Below are 19,876 nucleotides of genomic sequence, written 5' to 3'. Positions count from 1 at the left end.
TTTTAACAAATACGGTTATGGTAAGCTGAGGATTTTTTGTTCATATTAACTATTTTTTGTAAAATACACTGAGGCTCAAGAGTTTTATCCCATTACTCAAACAAACTGATTCCCCGTTACTAAAATAATGGCTAGCTAAAACCCCATTGTCTTTCTAAAGATATCATACAATTTGGAGATAGCAAACATGAATTGCATTGAACAGTGACAATACATTTTCCTCTTGTGCCTGAGCTGTGTGTGTGTGTGTGTGTGTGTGTGTGTTATTTCTCAAAGCAAGCTAATGGTGGCGTACACAACATTGTGACACATTTCACTATCAAACTTTCAGGGCTTAAAACCAGGTGCTCCTGGCATCTTAAACAAAATTAGGCAGGAGAGTATCTTTGTCTTTTTAGAGGTAACTTTTAGATCATTTGCCCAGCAAGACGACGTGTGAACAAAGTACCTCTGGCAGTGACACGATGGGTTCAAAATGTATGTCAACATTTTCAGGACCTTCCCCTTCTTCACTTCCGCCCTCGTTGTTATTGCCGTTCGATGCTGCAGCCGCCGACGCCCCAAATACTGCTGCACCTGCATTTGCCCAGGAGAAGCTGGAATCTACACACACAAAAAAAAGAAAAACACAATCCATTTTAATTCATGTCAAATTCTTCAGTGATTTTGAAACTTGAAAAGGCTGAGACTATGTTTTATTCAAACACTTTAGTTATCGTATTTTCCGGATTATAAACCGCTACTTTTTTCCATTGCTTTGAACCCTGCAGCTTATGCAACGGTGCGGCTAATGTATGAATATTTCTTTGTTGGCCATAATGTTTTGTGTGCAATCAATATCTTGCCCTATAAATCCATATTGTGAAATTTGAATAAAATAAATCAATCCATAATCAATATACATAGTTTTACCTAGTCCAATTCAGCAGTGTCTTAAGTTATTTTGTAACGGTATGGTAACTACTGCATGTAATAGAGGTTCAAACCTAGGGAGAGTCCCTATGACCTCAGAGGTTCCGCTGTCTTTCAGAAAGCAAACGAGCTTAAAAAGTAGATGTGTTTCTGTCAGGGGGGTTCATCTGTGGAACAGCTCGGATGATTCCTTCAAATGTTCCAGTTCCATTCACACATTTAATAAACACTTTAAGACCAATGTCATGGAAAAATATATCACTCTTGAATCAACACAGTAGTTAATACTATGATCAATGTTAATTACAAACTAAATGTGGGATATAAATAATAATAATGGAAGTATATAGTATATATGTACATAATTACCAATTATATACTATATACGTATATAGTATATAATTGGCACAAAGGTTTAACTAACACGTGTACAAGGGTATTTCACATGTCTTTACTATGTATATAATTGAACAGTGTTTATGTTGTGTACAAGGTGTATTTATAATATGTTGTGCTCATGAAATGTCATAATTTTTGGACTTGACATTGTTTATAGGGTTAGGCGCAATAAGTGTTCAACTTCAGCCTAAACCCTTTGTCTGCAAAATGTTCAATTTATGAATGTACAACTGTTTGTTTATTTTGTTGACCACTGACCGAAAAAATAATAATATTAAAAAGTCAAACCCTAAATATAACAAGAAAACCACTAGCTAGCTTATTTTACCATTAATGGTTTAACACAACATATATATATACACATATACTGTATATATATACTTGAAGTGTCCATGTTTTACAATTAATAGTTATATTGAATTTAAATTGCTCATCAGTTCATGGCATTTGTTTGGCATTCAGGCTTGTGACTCACCGCTCGCTGTCTTGACCCAGGGAGCACGTTCAAGACAACAATCGAACAATTTGGAGTCATATTTTTGTTACGATTTAATAAACATTGAATGAATTGCTATCACTAGCCAAGGACACACGAAGCTACGGACGGATGTAGTTTGTCATTTTGTACTTTTAAGTCGTAAGATGGTGGGACATAAAAGAGGTTGGAAAGTTAGCGTACTGTAGATGCATGGGCGTGAAGGTTAGACGTGTCTAGTAGAATCATTGTAAAATGTGATAGCTGTCATTTGGTGTTCAATATTTAACAGCCCATTTTCAAACAAGTCAATTCAGAAAATGGTCAGTTGAAGTGACTCACACCACAAACAAACACAAACCATTTGCTCCGAAGGCATAGCCTTCTGTAGTTTTGGCCAGGTCAGCAAAAGAGAAGGCCCCTGATGAGGTGAAACCAAAACCGGCAGGGTCTGTAAAGTAAAAAATAAGTTGTCTTTACCAGGATATTTATTTACACCACATTACTTTGCAGAATACCAGCAAAGAAGAATAATCACATACAATGACAGAGTGTCAACCATTGGTCAATTAAATAGTTGCTTAATTAAACAACTAAAAATTGGATGTCATGTTAACATGCCTGTACTTGTGAGAGCTGCATCAGGAGCAGAAACAGCGACTCTCTCTGACTCGCTGCTTGTGAGAGCTGCATCAGGAGCAGAAACAGCGACTCTCTCTGACTCGCTGCTTGTGAGAGCTGCATCAGGAGCAGAAACAGCGACTCTCTCTGACTCGCTGCTTGTGAGAGCTGCAGCAGGAGCAGAAACAGCGACTCTCTCTGACTCGCTGCTTATGAGAGCTGCAGCAGGAGCAGAAACAGCGACTCTCTCTGACTCGCTGCTTGTGAGAGCTGCATCAGGAGCAGAAACAGCGACTCTCTCTGACTCGCTGCTTGTGAGAGCTGCAGCAGGAGCAGAAACAGCGACTCTCTCTGACTCGCTGCTTGTGAGAGCTGCAGCAGGAGCAGAAACAGCGACTCTCTCTGACTCGCTGCTTATGAGAGCTGCAGCAGGAGCAGAAACAGCGACTCTCTCTGACTCGCTGCTTATGAGAGCTGCAGCAGGAGCAGAAACAGCGACTCTCTCTGACTCGCTGCTTGTGAGAGCTGCAGCAGGAGCAGAAACAGCGACTCTCTCCGGCTCGCTGCTCGACTTGGTTGACAAGTCGATGGGAGCGCTGCTGCTGGGAGCAGCTGCCTGCTCTTCTGTCGGCTGCTCTGAAACGTCATCCTGGGCCGTGGACGTGCTGCCGACAACCTCTGCGCTGCTTGGCGACGGAGCAGACGTCAGCTCTTCAGCAGGACGACTGGAGACTTCAGCTTTGTTCAACTGGGAATCCTACAGTAATTCAGGAATGAAACACATGTAACAACAGTTATTACATGCAAATAGAGATGCAACAATATGACATTTTAAGGCCTTGAAGGGGAACAGCACTTTTTTGGAATTATGTCCATCAGTCACAATCCATATGTAAGACGACAACACACTTGTTTTTCTTTTTTATGCATTCTAACTAACGCCCGCTCTAAAAACACCCAAAAGCCTCTATCACTGTTCTATATTCATGCTCTAAGTATACAGTACAGGCCAAAAGTTCGGACACACCTCATTCACAGCACAACTAATGGTCCCAACCCCATTGATAAAGCTATAAATTCCACTAATCAACCCTGATAAGGCACACCTGTGAAGTGAAAACCATTTCAGGTGACTACCTCTTGAAGCTCATCGAAAGAATGCCAAGAGTGTGCAAAGCAGTAATCAGAGCAAAGGGTGGCTATTTTGAAGAAACTAGCATATAAAACATGCTTTCAGTTATTTCACCTTTTTTTTGTTAAGTACACAACTCCACATGTGTTTATTCATAGTTTTGATGTGACAATCTACAATGTAAATAGTCATGAAAATAAAGAAAACACATTGAATGAGAAGGTGTGTCCAAACTTTTGGCCTGTACTGTATATGTAATGTAATGTAACAAACATTCATAATATGTAATATATAAATAATATATTTAAGGCATACAGAGGCGTATTCATTTCACAGAAGCATCACAACGTTCACTTTTCCCTTCAACAACAACACTACTAATGATGTCAGACTTCATGAGGGACAACAAAGACTACCGGTACTTTGGGACAAATGATGATCCAGAAACCGATGCAGTTTTATTGAAACACTAAGCATCATGTAGCAGTATTGCTATGTGCTAAACAAGATACAGTATACAATCTACGAAAATAATTACACAATCACTTACTGTACTATGTCTGCTCTCACTGGGATGTCAACTGCTGGCATGTTCATAACTTACCGTTTAGATGAAGAATTAATCATAGTGTTAACGAAATTTATAAAAAAATAAAAACAATAAAAATGCTGCGCAAACAAGCAACTTTTCTTGCCTCTCTCGCCATCTCCGGGTCCAATTTGGATGTCAAAGTTGACCAACTTCTGTTTATGTTCTACTATCTAGGCGAGAGGCATGATTTATAATTTAGAATACATTTTTACAGACTCAGAGACGATGCAGCAGCTAAATATGTCAATATAGCAGCGTAAGCTAGTTAGCTCTGTGTGATCAGTCACTGTGCCTCATAGTTTGTCTGCGCTCTTGCTTATAATAATATCACTAATACTTGGTTAATATTCAGGTCACGAAATGTAAATGGGGTATTGTTGGTGGTTGGTAGATGTTTTTATAGTGCTTTATGGGTGGAATAGTGAACGCTCATTCTCATCATTTAAAGGCCCTGCTTTTGAAATGTAGATACGTTAGTCGTGCACTGACTGAAGGAAGGTTCATGCTAATGCAGACCTGAGAACAGTTTTAAAGGTTGTGCTGTGTTAGTCACAACTTGCAAGACATTTCATACCAGTTCCTGTTGGGCTTTGAGGACTTCTGTGTCAAAATCCTCAGCCTTGTCAGGATCCGGGTCACTGTCAGTGGTGCTCAGGCCACAGAAGAACGTGGGCGGAAGCTTGAGGCTCTTGGCTTTCTCCTCCTCCTCTGGCGTGGGTTTTTTCTCCCAGACCACCTGGCAGTCTGGCTCTAAAATGGATCAGACGAGCCCCAAAATGTCAGCAAAATGACGTAGTTGCACATGTCCAGGTAAGTGGATACAATTTTACATACAGTATATACAGAATGGAGTCAAACTAATGAGGCCATACCAATGTCAGATGTGGTCACTTGTCTTTCAGGAGGATCAGGGTAGAGCTTCCCATTCAAGGCTTTGACTGCTGACTCGTAGTCGTCATCTGCACAAAAGGTCAAGAAAGTTGACATGTGCCAATACTTAACTGCATGAAAGCAAAGCTATGGACATAATACACAGTATATACCGTATTTTCTACTTTTTTCCAACGCTTTGAACCCTGCTACTTATAAAACGGTGCAACTGATTTATAGATTTTTCTTCGTCGACAACCATAATGTTTTGTATTCAACAAATAGAGACCCTGAAAAGGTGTGTTATTGTTTGTGCAATGAAAACCATCTTTTGGACACGTTTGTTCGACAATGGACTTCCTGTTTAATGGCTTCCTCCATAGTGTTCCTGCTCGAAAGAATTCTTCATTCATCACTCCAAGCAACATTGTAAGTTTTAAAATATAACTAAAATAATTCTTACTTACTAAACCGTCCCGTGTGTGATGTATGTAGGAGTGTTTTCATGTATATTTGTTCCTGCTATTGTAATGTAATGAAGGAAGGGTTGTTAGCATTAGCTAATATGCTAACGTTTACAAGTGTCTGTGTTAGTATTATTAACTTAAAATTGCATTATTTTCTGTTGTTTCAGTTTCGTAAACTCACTAAAACGTCACCGTGGAGTTATTGAGCCTGTTTAGCTGATTGGAGAGCTAGCTTACGGAGCTAGTGGGTCCAAGACAATGTTTGTTCAGTTGTTTTACTGCTTGGAAACTAATAAGGTATGTAAATAAACATTCATAAACCCTTTCATACAAGTGTATATCTACGATTTATGGTCCGGTGCAGCAAATATATGTAAATATATTTATTTTTTCTAAAATTTGGTGGGTGAATCTTAAAAACCGGTTCGCTGTAAGGGCCAGAATTTACGGTAGTATGGAGAGGAATCCACCGTTTGAGCTGATGTTCATTCCATATGTATGTATTGATTACTGATTGGTTTTGTCATTCCATTGTTTGATTAAATGAATTGTTCCATACTCACTGAATGTGTTCTATAGGGCGGTGCAAGACGTTGTGAAAACTAAAAGCCAATCCTGATTCACATGAACATGTGATCTAATTTGTAAATGACAACTCTTTCAATTTTAATGAGCAGCATTTGTTTATTTTAAAAGGATCCCAATTAGCTGATGTCCTAGCAGTCAGCTCGTCTTACAGGGGTCCAACACAAAACATCACCAACAAAAACACCTTTAGTCAAAGATGCTTGCGGGTTACTTCATCGATTTTTCTTTAGACTTATCTTAATCACGTGCATGAATGCAATGTTGAAATAGCAAGTGTGCCATTGGTTTGTAGACTAAGGATTTTTTGGTCTTTTATTAATTTCTATTACAGTAGATGGCAGGGAAACCACGCCCGAAAGACCATTGGATGTTTTTTAAAAGCAGAACAAGGCAATGAGGAGCCTAATATCAATCAAAGTTTACTTATAAAGCCCTAAATCACGAGTGACTCAAAGGGCTGCACAAGCCACAACGACATCCTCGGCTCAGATCCCACATCAGGGCAAGAGGGTCATAATGATACTAGCAATAAAAAAATAAATAAAAAATCAATTCTAAGCAAGAAAATTGTCACATTTTCTTCCCACAACCGTGCAGATCTATACTGCACCAATGAATGCCCACTAACACCTATTACACAGACCAATAGTGTCCTATTGCAGTCAAATGAGACCACATACATATACTTGGTCCACCTTTTGCTTGCTGAATATTGACCTTTAAGATGTCAATAAACTTCCCAATCAATCAATCAAAAGACCTATTGGTCAGTGTTTATCTTGCCGGCCAAATCACTCCAGACATAAACGGGATCTCACCATCAGGTTGATTGTCACTGGTGTAGCCTGGTTCATTCTGGTAGCAGAAAAAGGTGAGCGGCAGCAGTAATTTCCGGGCTAAAGCAGCTTGTTCAGCAGTTGGCTCCCTGACATACACAACCTCCAGTTCAGAGTCCTCATCTGACTCGGCTTTGACTCCTGCTTGTTGAGCCCCTGTGACAATTACATATTGAAGAAAGATTATATTAGTGATTGCTGCTGAAAATTAATCCTTCCAACAATCTGACTCCAATTAAAGTGTTAGTTTTGCACAGCAAATATGAACAGCATGCATCCAGTTTACTGATGTGACCAGTTGTTAGTTGAGTCCTTACTTGCATCCTAAATCAAATGTTACACAAATATTCGGTGTACCAAATTCAGTGGTGATTCTTGAAATATGAAGTCAATCTGTAAACTTGTAGTGTTAAACTGTGATTTAATACACAGCGCTACCAAATGGTGTATTTGACACATTGAATGTAGCCCAGTTTAGCAACATGTTCCTCCTTTTACCTGAAGCCCTGTGACTCTTTATATCCATGCACACTCAAAAGTGTGTAATACCACACTACGACAGTGTATATACTAGAGATCGACCTGGCCGATATTTGACGTTTAGACATATCAGTATCAACATTTTTTTAACAGCAGATACAGTATAAACACATAATATACCAATATGTAGTAATTTAAGAAATAATTAGAGAGGCAGATAAGTAATAAGCATTGCTGAAGCACTAGCCCGTTTAGGCTGCATGAGAAAAGTAATTTTTCTGCCCATTTTATAATTGAAGAATAAACATTATTCTGTCAATAATAATAATTCCCCCCAAATAGCTTTTGATATGTGACCGAGCAAATGTTCTCTGGTCTGCTGGACCACGGCGCTCGTACGCCCTTCTCTCCTTCTTGCAGTGCTACTCGCCTGCAGCACGTCTTTTCTGATTACCTGTCAAAACTTCCCATTTAACAGAATATCCATTTTCTGTCCTCCTTTCCTGGTGACTTCTTGGTCTCGTTTTGTTTGTTTTCGAGTCGCTCGACAAGTTTCCGTCCGCAAAAATCGCAGCGTGAGCTCATTAAAGGAGCGCACAGTTTCATGGTCCGTGATTCAATCAAATAACGCGACAGAGACGGATGGACATAAGGACGACAGAAAAGCTGTATCCGCCAAAAATCCAAACTTCCTATCTTGACAAATAGGAAACTTACTATACAAGTGAAGACCAGCAGGCAGCAGCTCACATTCAACTACTTTGTCACATCCAGGAAGAAATTATGTCAGCCAGCTTGAAAAACAACAACAACCATAATCTACATAAAAGGAGCCCATAATTGGTTTTAGTTCAATGTTCACAAAATTTCAGGGTGCCTCACGAGGAAACCTTAAGACTGTATGAAATCAAACTGATATAAAATTGAGTAGATGGCGAGTTATTGCATAGACACATCCCATACAGCATAAAAAAAGTTGCCACTAGTCTGACGTTTCCTAAAAATTAATGTTAAAAAAACAACTCAGCCTTATCCAGCTGTTTGTTTACTGACAGACTATTAATGTTTAAAAAAAACTTTTACCGAAAATAAATATTGGCTCCAAATATCGGTTAACTTGACTACTACTAATCGGTATCGGTCCTGATAAATCCTTATCGGTCGATCTCTAGTAAATACCCCCAACTCTATGAACAATTGCTGGTAAGCCCACAGCAAAGGCTACACTAGACTGAATATTGCATTTCACACTTCACTTTCTGCACTAAAGTGTGAGTTGCAGTGCATTCACTCCTCTGAAGGAATATCATCAGTGCTCTACACTTAGGCAACACTTAACTTTGAGTTGGTGACCAACATTATCTTTGTAAGTCATCTTGGTACTAATGTATTTTTGATACACAGCTTCAGATTCTAAATGAACTACATATTAACAAAACTATCACATTACAATAATTACATTTGGTTTGTTTGCACATTTAACATGTTTTAACTCTAAATTAGCCAATGTTAGTGTTACCACTGTACATAGAATACTCACAAAATGTTAGGGATGTATACAGATTTTGGGTGAAACTTCAGGATGTTTCCAGAGTGTCAATGTTTAAGTACTTTAGCACAATGTGCTGTTTGGAGCAGAATGGCAAGAATTTAGTTTTTTCCCTGAACTTTCACCAAAAGGATGAATATGCATACATTTATGAGAGTAGTTTATATATAAAAATGTTACAGGATTACAATTTCAAGTGTTAAGTAACATTTTTATAGATAAACATGGCAGCACATTAGTTTCACCATTTCTCACTCCGTGCATCCAGGTTATTTCTTGCTCACTGTATCTACCAGCCAACTGACGGCTGAGAAGTGTTAACACACACAGCAGTGATTGGAGTACCTGTACTTTCAAATTGGGTGCTTGATGTGCTCGTCCAAAAGGCCATTGGGTTATCTTTGAAAAGCCTAAAATCCGGTCCTAAAGAATGATGGGTTGTTGTGTTAACATAACTAATTGGGAAGGTCAATATCCTTTTTCAAAAAGGCCAAAAAAATGAGTGTGTGTGTGTGACTGTGAATTGAGTAGAAAATATGTTTATATTGGCTTATAGAACTGAATGAGAGGTTTGCGGAAATTAGGAAATATTTCCACAAAGTAAGGATGTGTATTTCCATCACTAAGGTCGATGCGATACTGATCTGAAAATATAGTCTGCCATTTGATTTGACATAAGTTAGTACAAAACAGTTTAATATGATAAAATGCAAATAATATTGTGTTGTATGTTGAAGAGGTTAATTTAGCCTACTAATGTGTATTTATAAATGGTTGATTTATAAATCAACCATTGACACCTCTGATGAAGGCTGCAGAAGCAAGATAGCCGAAACTTGTCAGGTACAAAACTTTAACTTACTAACCTATATAAATCAACCATTTATAAATATTGTGTTGTGCTATTGAGTATTGAGTGAGTACTTAGGTTAGCTGCGCTGCTGGTGTACTTAAAAGCAACAGAACGAACATCTTATCCAAAATGTTTGCGTTCTTGATAAAGCTAAAATGTGGCCAAATGCAGTTCTTTGGTATATGTAGATTGACCCATGACTGCCTTGTTGACACGATAAAGCAAGAATAGGTCAGGACTTGCAAGACCTTTGACAAGATTGAGCAGATAAACCTGCAAGAACCTTGATGAGACTTGGCTGCTGACAACATGGAAGTGATTTGAGATGCAACAGAGGATGAAACATTTTTGGAAGGATTCACGGAACACAACTTATTGGCACAGTTTTAGGTTATAGGACATTTACTGAAGAAATGCATCGCCATTCTTTCAAATCTCTCAATTATGTCGTGTGTAAGCAATGTGTGTAATTTTCCCTTACATCTTTACTAATACGTACATATTTCAAAGCTTAACTGTGGTGGAGAAATGAATGCTACCCTTTCCTAAAAGAAGGACAATTCTATAAATATTGTGGAAATATTGCAATTTTGGTTACCTTTTTGTGGAATTTTGAATGCAGTTGATGCAGCAGCCCCCTTAGAAGGATGTCCAGAATCTTTAGCTTTTAAGTTGGATTCACAGTCACCGCTCTCGGAGGGAGATTTTGGACTTCCAAAGATCTTCTGAAGGCCATCAGAGCCAAACACGAATTTGGGGGGTGACATCACTGATTTGGTGGGGTTGACTGGACTTTGGGATGGAGATGGTTTCTCATTACATGAGAATTCACTTCGATCCTTCGTGGTCTCTTCCAAAATAGCAATTGCTGCCTTCCCACAGACAACAGTAGCAGATTTTAAAGAGTCTCCACTGTCCAGTGATGTGATGGATGATACAGGGATCATAAGTTCTGCTTCCTCCTGAGCGATCTTGGCCGCGTCAAAAATCTGCTTAAATGTGTTTGCGGTTTCTTGCAATTTGAATCTCACGGCCAACTGTTCAACTTTTCCCTCTCCTTCTTCAGCAAAGTCCAATGCACTCCACACCCAGGCCTTCTCTGCACCCTTCATTGGTTCTAGCTTCATGGTTTCTGTGAGCCATTGGTTAGCACAAATCTTAAGAACCTGGTCCCGCCTCATAATCAACCTTACCCGTTTCGTGTTATAATTTTGTAAGATTTTGATATCTCCGATACCTCTCTCTTTCCACTGACTCGCTTCTTTATCATATCGATACAGTTTGGCTCTGTGACTGAATACTACTTGTTCGTCTTCTTCTCCGGTGGAAATATCAACCAAATCAGGCAGGGGAACTACAGGTTCAAAGTACAGGCTGTCTCGCTCCTCATCCTGGGTAGCATCTTGCTCATCGTCAGTACCAACTGAGGTTCTGCTCTGATTAAGCATAGCAGGAGACTTTGCAGGGCTCATCCCAGGTTGAAAACTGAAGTTGAAGCCACCCGTGGACTCTCCAAATCGGAAAAGGTTCTTTCTCAATGGGCTACTAGTGAGTGGAGAAGCGTAGACTGATGAGTCAGCTGTGTCATCAAGAGCCTCTTCTCTTAGATCATAGTTATCCCACTCTAAAGTAGGGCCAGTTGTTTCACTGTGAGGCTTGATTAATAGACTAGTCATTTTAGAGGATGCTGGAATTTCTACCTGGCTGTAATCTTTGATTTTTGTTTTGTCATCTGTAAAAATGGATTTCATGCCCTTAAAACCGGATTTCATTTCCTCGGCTTTCTGAATCAAATGTGCAGTTTTGCCTGTGTCAAAGAGCTTGTGGGGAGTTTGTAAGGGGATGTCCAAGAGGAGTCTCTGACATTCTTCAAACTTATCTTTAAATTCCACAGCAAGTTCGGGGCTTTTGAACTTGGCAGCCAATTGTTCAAGTCTCGCATCTCCATCAGAGAAATCGTTGGCCAGCCACATCCATGCCTTGTCTGAGCCTGCTAGTGGTTTAAGATTCATGGTGGTCGTAATCCAGTGGTTGGCACACACCTTCAGAACTTGCTCTCTTCTCATCAAAACTCTAAGCCGACCATTACTGTTGTTCTTTAAGAATTTGAGGATCCCTACCCCACGCTCTTTCCACTGACCAGTGTCTGTATCAAATCTAAACAGTTTGACACGATGTGAGTAAAGGACCTCTTCGTCTTCCTCCCCCGTTACGAGGTCAACTTTCTCAGGCATTTGAACGACTGGTTCAAACTGAATATTGTCATTTTCTTCAGTTTTATACATGTCGTCGTCTACCTGCTCACTTGAGGCATTTGTCTTTGTGGGTGTGGCCTGAAAGGATGAGAAAACCTGCTGACCGGCACCACAGAAACCTTTGAAATCAGGGTCATCCAGGCCAAACTGGAAGTTTCCTTCAGATGATACTGCCAGGTCTGCAAAACTAAAGGAATCAGTTTTACCAGATATTAATGGATTTGGCTCAGGCTCTTGATGGCCCTTTTCGTCAGAGGTAAAAGCATTTTCTTTCTCCTTGTGTTTATCAGCAATGCTTTTAAGAAAGCTGGAGGCGGAACCTGATGACACAATCTGATCAGTGGAGGTTGAGTTAGTAGTTGGTGAAATATCGTTTGCAGGGCCTTGAATTCCAAATTTAAAGCCACCTGAAGAAATGGGCAATGAGAAAGAGAAGCCAGAAGAACTAGTGGTACTTGAGTTGGACTGGGGAATCTCAAATTTAAAAGAAGATGCTGAAGTTTCAACTTTGCTTTGACCAAACTGAAATGATTGGCCTGTTCCGAAAGGTGTTCCAGTAGGCTGGCTTGATGATGTCTTTACTCCAAAGTTAAAGCTAGAAGCTGATGGAGTAGCACTGACTGTGCTTTTAGCGGTCGGATTTGGTGCCTGACAGGCAACACATTTGTTTGCACTAGCTTCATTTCTTATATAACACTCACCACACTCCCACTGATCTGGTTTATTTCCAAATTGGTTACCAAACCCGGTACTCACAAAAGATTCTGAGATTTTGCCACCAGGTAAGACGACTGTGGGAGGTGCATTTTGTTCAGTGGAAGTTGTTTTAGGTGAACCTTGAGAAGCTTCACAAGAAACACAACTGTCATCAGAGACCTCGTTTGTCGTAGAAGATGAATCACAAACCAACTGCTCTCCTTTCTTCCCTAGCGGACTGCCAAAGCCAGAACCAAAAGCACTGTTTTGTGTGTCAACAGGTTTGGCAGAATTTGTACCAAATGTAAAAGACGAAGAGGAAGAATTTCCAAAAGCACCAAATCCAGAAAAGGTGGGACCAGAGTGACTGGTTTTCGGTTCATCTGTCCCAAATTTAAAAGCAAAGGGAGTGACTTTGATGTCCTTCTCAGCACGAATGTCTGGTTTTGAGGAATAACTGGGATTGTCACTTTGACAAGAAGAGCACCGATCAGTCCCTGATTTATTTCTCACAAAGCATTCAGTGCAATCCCACTCTCCTTCTTTCATTGCAAATTTTTCCGCAAGAGTTTCAAAAGGCTTAGAAGGTATTAAACCCTCTGCTTTCTTCTCTTGTTGAACCTGATTTTCTTGGGATTTCTCCACAATGCTCTGGGCTTCTTCAAATTTTGTCTTAAAAAATGATGCCTCATCTACGGATTTGAAACGGATGGCTAGTTGCTCGGGCTTCGGTTCTTCATCTGCGTAGTCAATGGCATTCCATGCCCATGATTTATCAGAACCAGCATTAGGTTTCAGTAACATGTCAGTGGTGATGTAGTGATTTGCACATATCTTGAAGATCTGCTCCCGTCTCATTAGGAGTCGAACCTTCTTCGTAATGCTATGTTGCAAGATTTTAACATTGCCGACGCCGCGTTCCTTCCATTCTTTTGTCGCCGTGTCAAATCGGTAGAGCTTTGCTCTGTTGCAAAATAACTCCTCCTCATCTTCCTCACCCGTTTTCACATCGACTTTATCAGGAAGGGGTACAATGGGTTCAAAGTGAGGACCATCATCATCCTCTTCCTCGTCGTCCTCCTCCTCAGCATGAGTGCTGTCATTGTCACTATTTGCTGCACTTTCTTCTTCGGCAGCAGACTTGGCATCACCAAATACTGGCTTGGCAACATCTCCAAATTTAAATGGCTGCTCCACTTTTCCAAACAGACTTCCAGGACTGTTTTGTACTGCATCAGCAAATGAGAAGCCAGACATTTTTTTATTGCCAAAAGTGAAGATACTTGCTTGGTTTGAGGTCTGCTCTTGAGCAGTAGGAGGCTTTTCTGGCAAATTATCAGTCTTGGTAGGGATGTCAGACGTGAGAAGACCGAGTAAACTTTCACTGTGCTTAGCTTGGGATGTTGGGAAAGTGAAATCGCCATCTTTGGATTTAAAGTTGGAATTAAATTTAAAGGCAGCTGTTGGTTGAGAAACTGTGCTTGTTCCAAAACTAGGTCCTTTAGGTCCTTCAGCAGGTGTCTGCTGGCTAAATGAGAGTTTTCCAAGCTCCACAGATTTCCCCTCAAAGCTTTTTTGTGGCTGAGGCGGGACGACAGATGGTTTGGTGAAATAACCAGGTTCGGGCAGAGGAGGGTTGGTGGTTTGTTGAGTTACACTCTGCCCATAATATTCTTCACTATATGGGGACAGAAGGCTTGTTGCTGGTGATTCAAATCGACGTGGCGCACCAAAGGCCTGTTCTTGAGGAGGGTATATGCAGGCTGGAGCAGTTTGCATTGGAGGAGTATGGGTTGGTGGCTGATAGGCATACATGTGCTGTTGAGGTGGCATACGGTTCATATTGAACATTGGGCCCTGTAAAAAGGGAAAATAATTGTCAGCACGGCTCCTTTTTGTGATTTCACAAAGATTAGTTTACCTTTGTGGGGGTTACATTTGCTGCTGTGCGTAGGAGGTACTGTGAGTTGTAGGCTGGAGACTGATTGTAGTACACGGAAGGAGCTGTAGTGGCAACTTAAACAACACACACAAGAGGAATGTATCATCAACCATCTTTTCTGATGTCAATATCAAGACATAATACAATACTGTAAGAATTATATCCGACGAAGTATTGAGAGAGAGAGAACGAGAAACAGACAGAGCGAAAGCGAATACTAACCTGTTAAGGGGGCCCCATGGAAGGGTTGCACAGGTGTGAAAGATTCCTGTAGTCCTTCAGCGCCATAACTCTCACCATACATTTTGTGATGAGGGGATCCCACACTTCCTGTAGAGTTATGTCTCAGGTCATGAACTTCATTCTGAAACAAGAGAAACCAGGTATTTAATGACTCAATTTGATTGAGATATTCCTGATATTAACCACTGCTTTTTCATTAAAATGGAAAAAAGGTCACATTTATAATGTGCCTTTCTTTGACCCACTCATAAGAAATGACATCCACTGAAGCTGTATTTTAACAGGAGTCTCTTCTCCAGCGTTATTGGGGAGGCAGCCGTTGATTATTGTAGTAATAAGAGTAATCTATCGATTAGTTTGTTCAGATAATCGAGTGATGATCGGATACAACACATTTTTAGCCTCTTTGCATATCTTAGGGAAACAAATTGAGTACCGTATTTTTCGGAGTATAAATCGCTCCGGAATATAAGTCGCACCGGCCGAAAATGCATAATAAAAAAGGAAAAAAACATATAAGTCGCAGTTTTTGGGGAAATGTATTTGATAAAACCCAACACCAAGAATAGACATTTGAAAGGCAATTTAAAATAAATAAAGAATAGTGAACAACAGGCTGAATAAGTGTACGTTATATGAGGCATAAATAACCAACTGAGAACGTGCCTGGTATGTTAACGTAACATATTATGGTAAGAGTCATTCAAATAATTATAACATATAGAACATGCTATACGTTTACCAAACAATCTGTCACTCCTAATCGCTAAATCCCATGAAATCTTATACGTCTAGTCTCTTACGTGAATTAGCTAAATAATATTTGATATTTTACGATAATGTGTTAATAATTTCACACATAAGTCGCACACCCGTCCAAACTATGGAAAAACTGACTTATAGTCCGAAAAATACGGTAAACAAAGATTTAACCTTATTTTCCTAAATACTTAGGGTCCGATATAGGCATCATATCGGGAGAGACAACCCTGTTAAAAGTGATGATGATGTTTGTCCTCAGCTAGCAAAGATGGCCACGACTTCTGGTCAGTGTGGGGTGGGCGTGCAGATGACTGATGAGACTGATCTTAGTTTGAAAGAGTCTGTTGCAGAGCGGGCATGGGGATGCAGAAACAGACTGGGAAGTAAAGCTTGACCGATCTTTCCTTTGTTGCCGTCTATCTTCCTTTTCCTCGATGCGACTTTTTCCGTAGTATGCCACTCCAGATTTTACACGAGATCACCAATCACTCCCTAGAAGGAGTGGTGAATACTACAGAGCTTAAGAGCCTCCTTCAGCGTGTCTTTGTATCTCTTCTTCACTCGACAGATCGAGCGCTATCCTGTTGACAGGTCGCCGTAGAGCAGTCTCTTAGGTAGTTACCTCTCCATACGGTGAATGTGGCTAGCCCACTACAGCTTGTAGCCCAATTGTTTAAAGTATTGTACTTATTACCAGTGTTCTGAAAATTACTTTGAACAAGTAATTAACTAGTTACTTATTACTTTACCAAAGAATTAATTGAATTACTAACATAATTACCGTGTATCGTATCCATCCCTAACAATAGACAGCTAGGACTGAGAGGTGACAGCCATAGAAATAATTGATATCAAGTTGAATGCATCATTAGTGGAAAGATAGCTAGAATGTTATAAAGCTTGTCATAGTAACAGCAAGGAGAACACTTACAACCTATGTCATCAGACTAATGGAATCAGTCTAAATTATGTATGTAACTGTTTGCAAGTTTAATGTAAGAAAATATCTCGAAAATGAGTCTGCTCTTGTAATGTAAAATGTGTGAAATCTTGTATGCTGACCTTAAGGGCTTCAACTTGCTGACACAGCATTTGGAGGAGACTTTTCTGGTCCTCCACCCAGTGAGGTGGTGTCTTTGGAGAAATCTGTGGAACGAAAAGGTTTCATTTTTAATCAGGTAAGAATTTCAGGTAGTTTTCAGTTTGGTGATAAATAACCAAAGCTTACCAGGTGTCTTTTGGAAGGAGAGACAATGCTTTTGTTTGGGGACGGAGTGGAAAACGTAATATGGGATATGGTGCCTCTTGTGTCTGTGGGACGAGCAGGACTTGAATGGGGTAGTCCACCGTGACCACCATTCTTTTCCTCGTCTTCATCCCCACCATTGTCTGCGAGTTGCTGGTTCACATCATTAAGGAGGTCCACAACTTCCTCCATGGACACTGGAAGCTAGGATAGAAAACACAGTAAATGTTTTACAACCTTTTGGAGTAATCTTTTTTTTAATGTAACATGTTACAAGTCTCAATACACTACAATTAAACTGTAAAATGTGATCTTTGAAATACAACAATTAACAATGTAACACTAACAAGCATACAACGGTTAGTTTAAATAAGCTTAGTTTACCGTATTTTTCGGACTATAAAGGCGCAGTTTTTTTCAGTTTGGCCGGGGGTGCGACTTATACTCAGGAGCGACTTGTGTGAAATTATTAACACATTACCGTAAAATATCAAATAATATTATTTAGCTCATTTACGTAAGAGACTAGACGTATAAGATCTCATGGTATTTAGCGATTAGGAGTGACATATTGTTAGGTAAACGTATAGCATGTTCTATATGTTATAGTTATTTGAATGACTCTTACCATAATATGTTACGTTAACATACCAGACACGTTCTCAGTTGGTTATTTATGCTTCATATGACGTACACTTATTCAGCCTGTTGTTCACTATTCTTTATTTATTTTAAATTGCCTTTTAAATGTCTATTCTTGGTGTTGGGTTTTATCAAATAAATTTCCCCCAAAAATGCGACTTATACTCCAGTGCGACTTATATATGTTTTTTTCCTTCTTTATTACGCATTTTCGGCCGGTGCGACATATACTCCGGAGCGATTTATACTCCGAAAAATACGGTATTCCAAACTTATCATAAAACATGTATTGTATTCATTTAAAAACTATTGGAACAGATTCAAAAATGACTTGTGACAAAAAAGGAAGAAAAAAAATTACTTTTTCAACTTCATCCGCGTTGGCATTGTATATCTTAGAGAGGTAGAGCCTGAATTTCTTCAGAAAAGCGATGCACCTGTCCTGGGTCTCCTCAACTCCATTACTGGCCTCCTCAGACAACCGCTGGTATATCTATTCAGAAGAGGGAAAAACAACATTTTGACAGAAAGTTAAATAGATATAGGTGTTGTGGTTATAGTGCAAGTTTATTTTGAACATGTATTGAGATTACAATATCATACATCACATATTTCCATGTTTTCTATTATATCAGCATGTCCAAAAGGGAGGAGGAGGAAACAGAGCTTATTTAATACTACCCCTTTTCTTGTCATAGCAATTTCTAACACATTTGTTTATATTCGATCTGTAACACAGCAGTGAATTAGCAAATAAATATACTGACGAATAACCAAATAAAAAATAAATAAGGTTCTCATAGGTAAATAGTAAAGTAATTTATGGTTCACATTATGAAATGAATAAAATGATCTAATTTTTTAATAATGTTCAAGGTGTTTATCAGGATTCTTCCTCTTTGTACTTTGTAAAACTTGATCAGTTTCTTAAACTGGATTATATTCGTAGATTGTTTGATTTATTTGCTTAATCCATTCCATAACTTGATAACACATACTGTACTGATATGCTAAAGGTCTTAAGTGCTGTATGTGCATACAAATGTTTAAAATTAGACTTTTCGCTTTCCTTTTGTTGAGAAGAATTGTTCATTCTCAGGTAGCAGGTTACAGTTTGCTTTGTACATCATTTTAGCTGTTTGCAAATGCACCAAATCATGGAATTTCAATATTTTTGATTCAATAAATAAAAATGGCTTCTCTATATCCAACGATTGTATTATTCTAACTGACCTCGTTTGTATCGGGAGTGTACTTTTGTAATTATTTTCCCATATATTACTACACAATAACTCTGATATGCTAACACTTGTGAGGCGTAGAGCATATGGAGTCATTTTTTAACCAGAACATATTTAGCTTTATTATTGACTTAATGTCATCCAAATTCTATTAGGATTTGACATTGTTGAATATTAAAGAAGGCAGCAGACTTGAGTGTGATGAAGCAAAGTGAAAATAATGGAAACAACCACCATAGCATTAAAAGACAAAAATAGGCTGATTTGATGCTGTAATGATACACCACGTTGGATATTCTGTATACCGTCTATTTGACTCATCATTTATGAAAGAACATTTAAGTTTACCCACATATTTTAAACCAACTGACCAACCTGAGCCAAATGCCAGACAGATGCCATGTTGTTGACTGACTCCAAAGTTGCGATGGCCTCCTCTGTCTTGCCTTCGATGTCAAGGAGAGTTGCATATGCAACGTTGGCTTCCTCTTGACAGCCCTTCACAGAGGAGATCTGGAAAGTAGCACAGTTTTTAATTAGGGATGTTCCCATCAAGGTTTTGTGCTGCCAAATCCGATCTTCCATGAGTGAAATTGCCCGATACCAATTACATGTATCACTTGTACATTTTTCCCTGTATTTATGGTGAGTGTTTTTGACCGTTTAAGAATAAACAACTACTAGTAACATCACTCTGAGCCCGTTGACGTTCTAGAAATATAAGCGGCAACTCAGCTCGCTCGCAGTCCTTGAGGTGAAGGCTAATTAGCTTTTAGCGTAACGTTAGCTCACTGTTCAGTGTGTGTGCGTGCGAGCGTGTGTGTGTGTGTGTGTTACGGACAGCAAAGCCCTGTCTGTCTGAGAGAAAGACAAGCATTATTGACCTACAGTTAAAAACTAAGATAGTTCACTATACCTTTTTCTGTGTTGAAGCAGCAAAAAAGGACATTATGTTAAATGAAGAGTTTCTGTCTCTGATAGTTGATATAATAAAGTAACTGCATCATAAAGCCTACATGAACACCATGGTGTTCGGGGATGAATAGTCTCTCCTATTGCTATTGTTCTATTTTTT

General features: G+C 39.3%; 1 protein-coding gene across 3 annotated transcripts in view; it reads right to left on the bottom strand.

Annotated features, from left to right (window-relative positions):
* ranbp2 (RAN binding protein 2) overlaps positions 1 to 19,876 on the bottom strand; it is a 54,624-nt gene that overhangs the window by 8,918 nt on the left and 25,830 nt on the right. Inside the window, exons 14-27 of one of the 3 annotated variants that reach the window (XM_062067471.1) lie at positions 19,177 to 19,314; positions 17,922 to 18,053; positions 16,901 to 17,122; positions 16,735 to 16,818; positions 14,890 to 15,031; positions 14,647 to 14,741; positions 10,373 to 14,582; positions 6,875 to 7,048; positions 5,004 to 5,090; positions 4,706 to 4,881; positions 2,487 to 3,164; positions 2,408 to 2,423; positions 2,148 to 2,237; positions 449 to 603 (exon numbers count right to left, since the gene is read on the bottom strand). In XM_062067471.1, coding sequence (XP_061923455.1) covers positions 449 to 603; positions 2,148 to 2,237; positions 2,408 to 2,423; positions 2,487 to 3,164; positions 4,706 to 4,881; positions 5,004 to 5,090; positions 6,875 to 7,048; positions 10,373 to 14,582; positions 14,647 to 14,741; positions 14,890 to 15,031; positions 16,735 to 16,818; positions 16,901 to 17,122; positions 17,922 to 18,053; positions 19,177 to 19,314 — 6,399 coding nt within the window. Of the gene's footprint in view, positions 1 to 448; positions 604 to 2,147; positions 2,238 to 2,407; positions 3,165 to 4,705; positions 4,882 to 5,003; positions 5,091 to 6,874; positions 7,049 to 10,372; positions 14,583 to 14,646; positions 14,742 to 14,889; positions 15,032 to 16,734; positions 16,819 to 16,900; positions 17,123 to 17,921; positions 18,054 to 19,176; positions 19,315 to 19,876 lie in introns of all 3 variants that reach the window. The other 2 variants (XM_062067469.1, XM_062067470.1) reach the window with 2 other exon arrangements.

The sequence above is a fragment of the Entelurus aequoreus genome, linkage group LG13 (genome assembly GCF_033978785.1).
Source record: "Entelurus aequoreus isolate RoL-2023_Sb linkage group LG13, RoL_Eaeq_v1.1, whole genome shotgun sequence".
NCBI lineage: Eukaryota > Metazoa > Chordata > Actinopteri > Syngnathiformes > Syngnathidae > Entelurus > Entelurus aequoreus.
The sequence above is the reverse complement of the archived record's forward strand: the minus strand, read 5'-3'. Positions and strand labels throughout refer to the sequence as shown.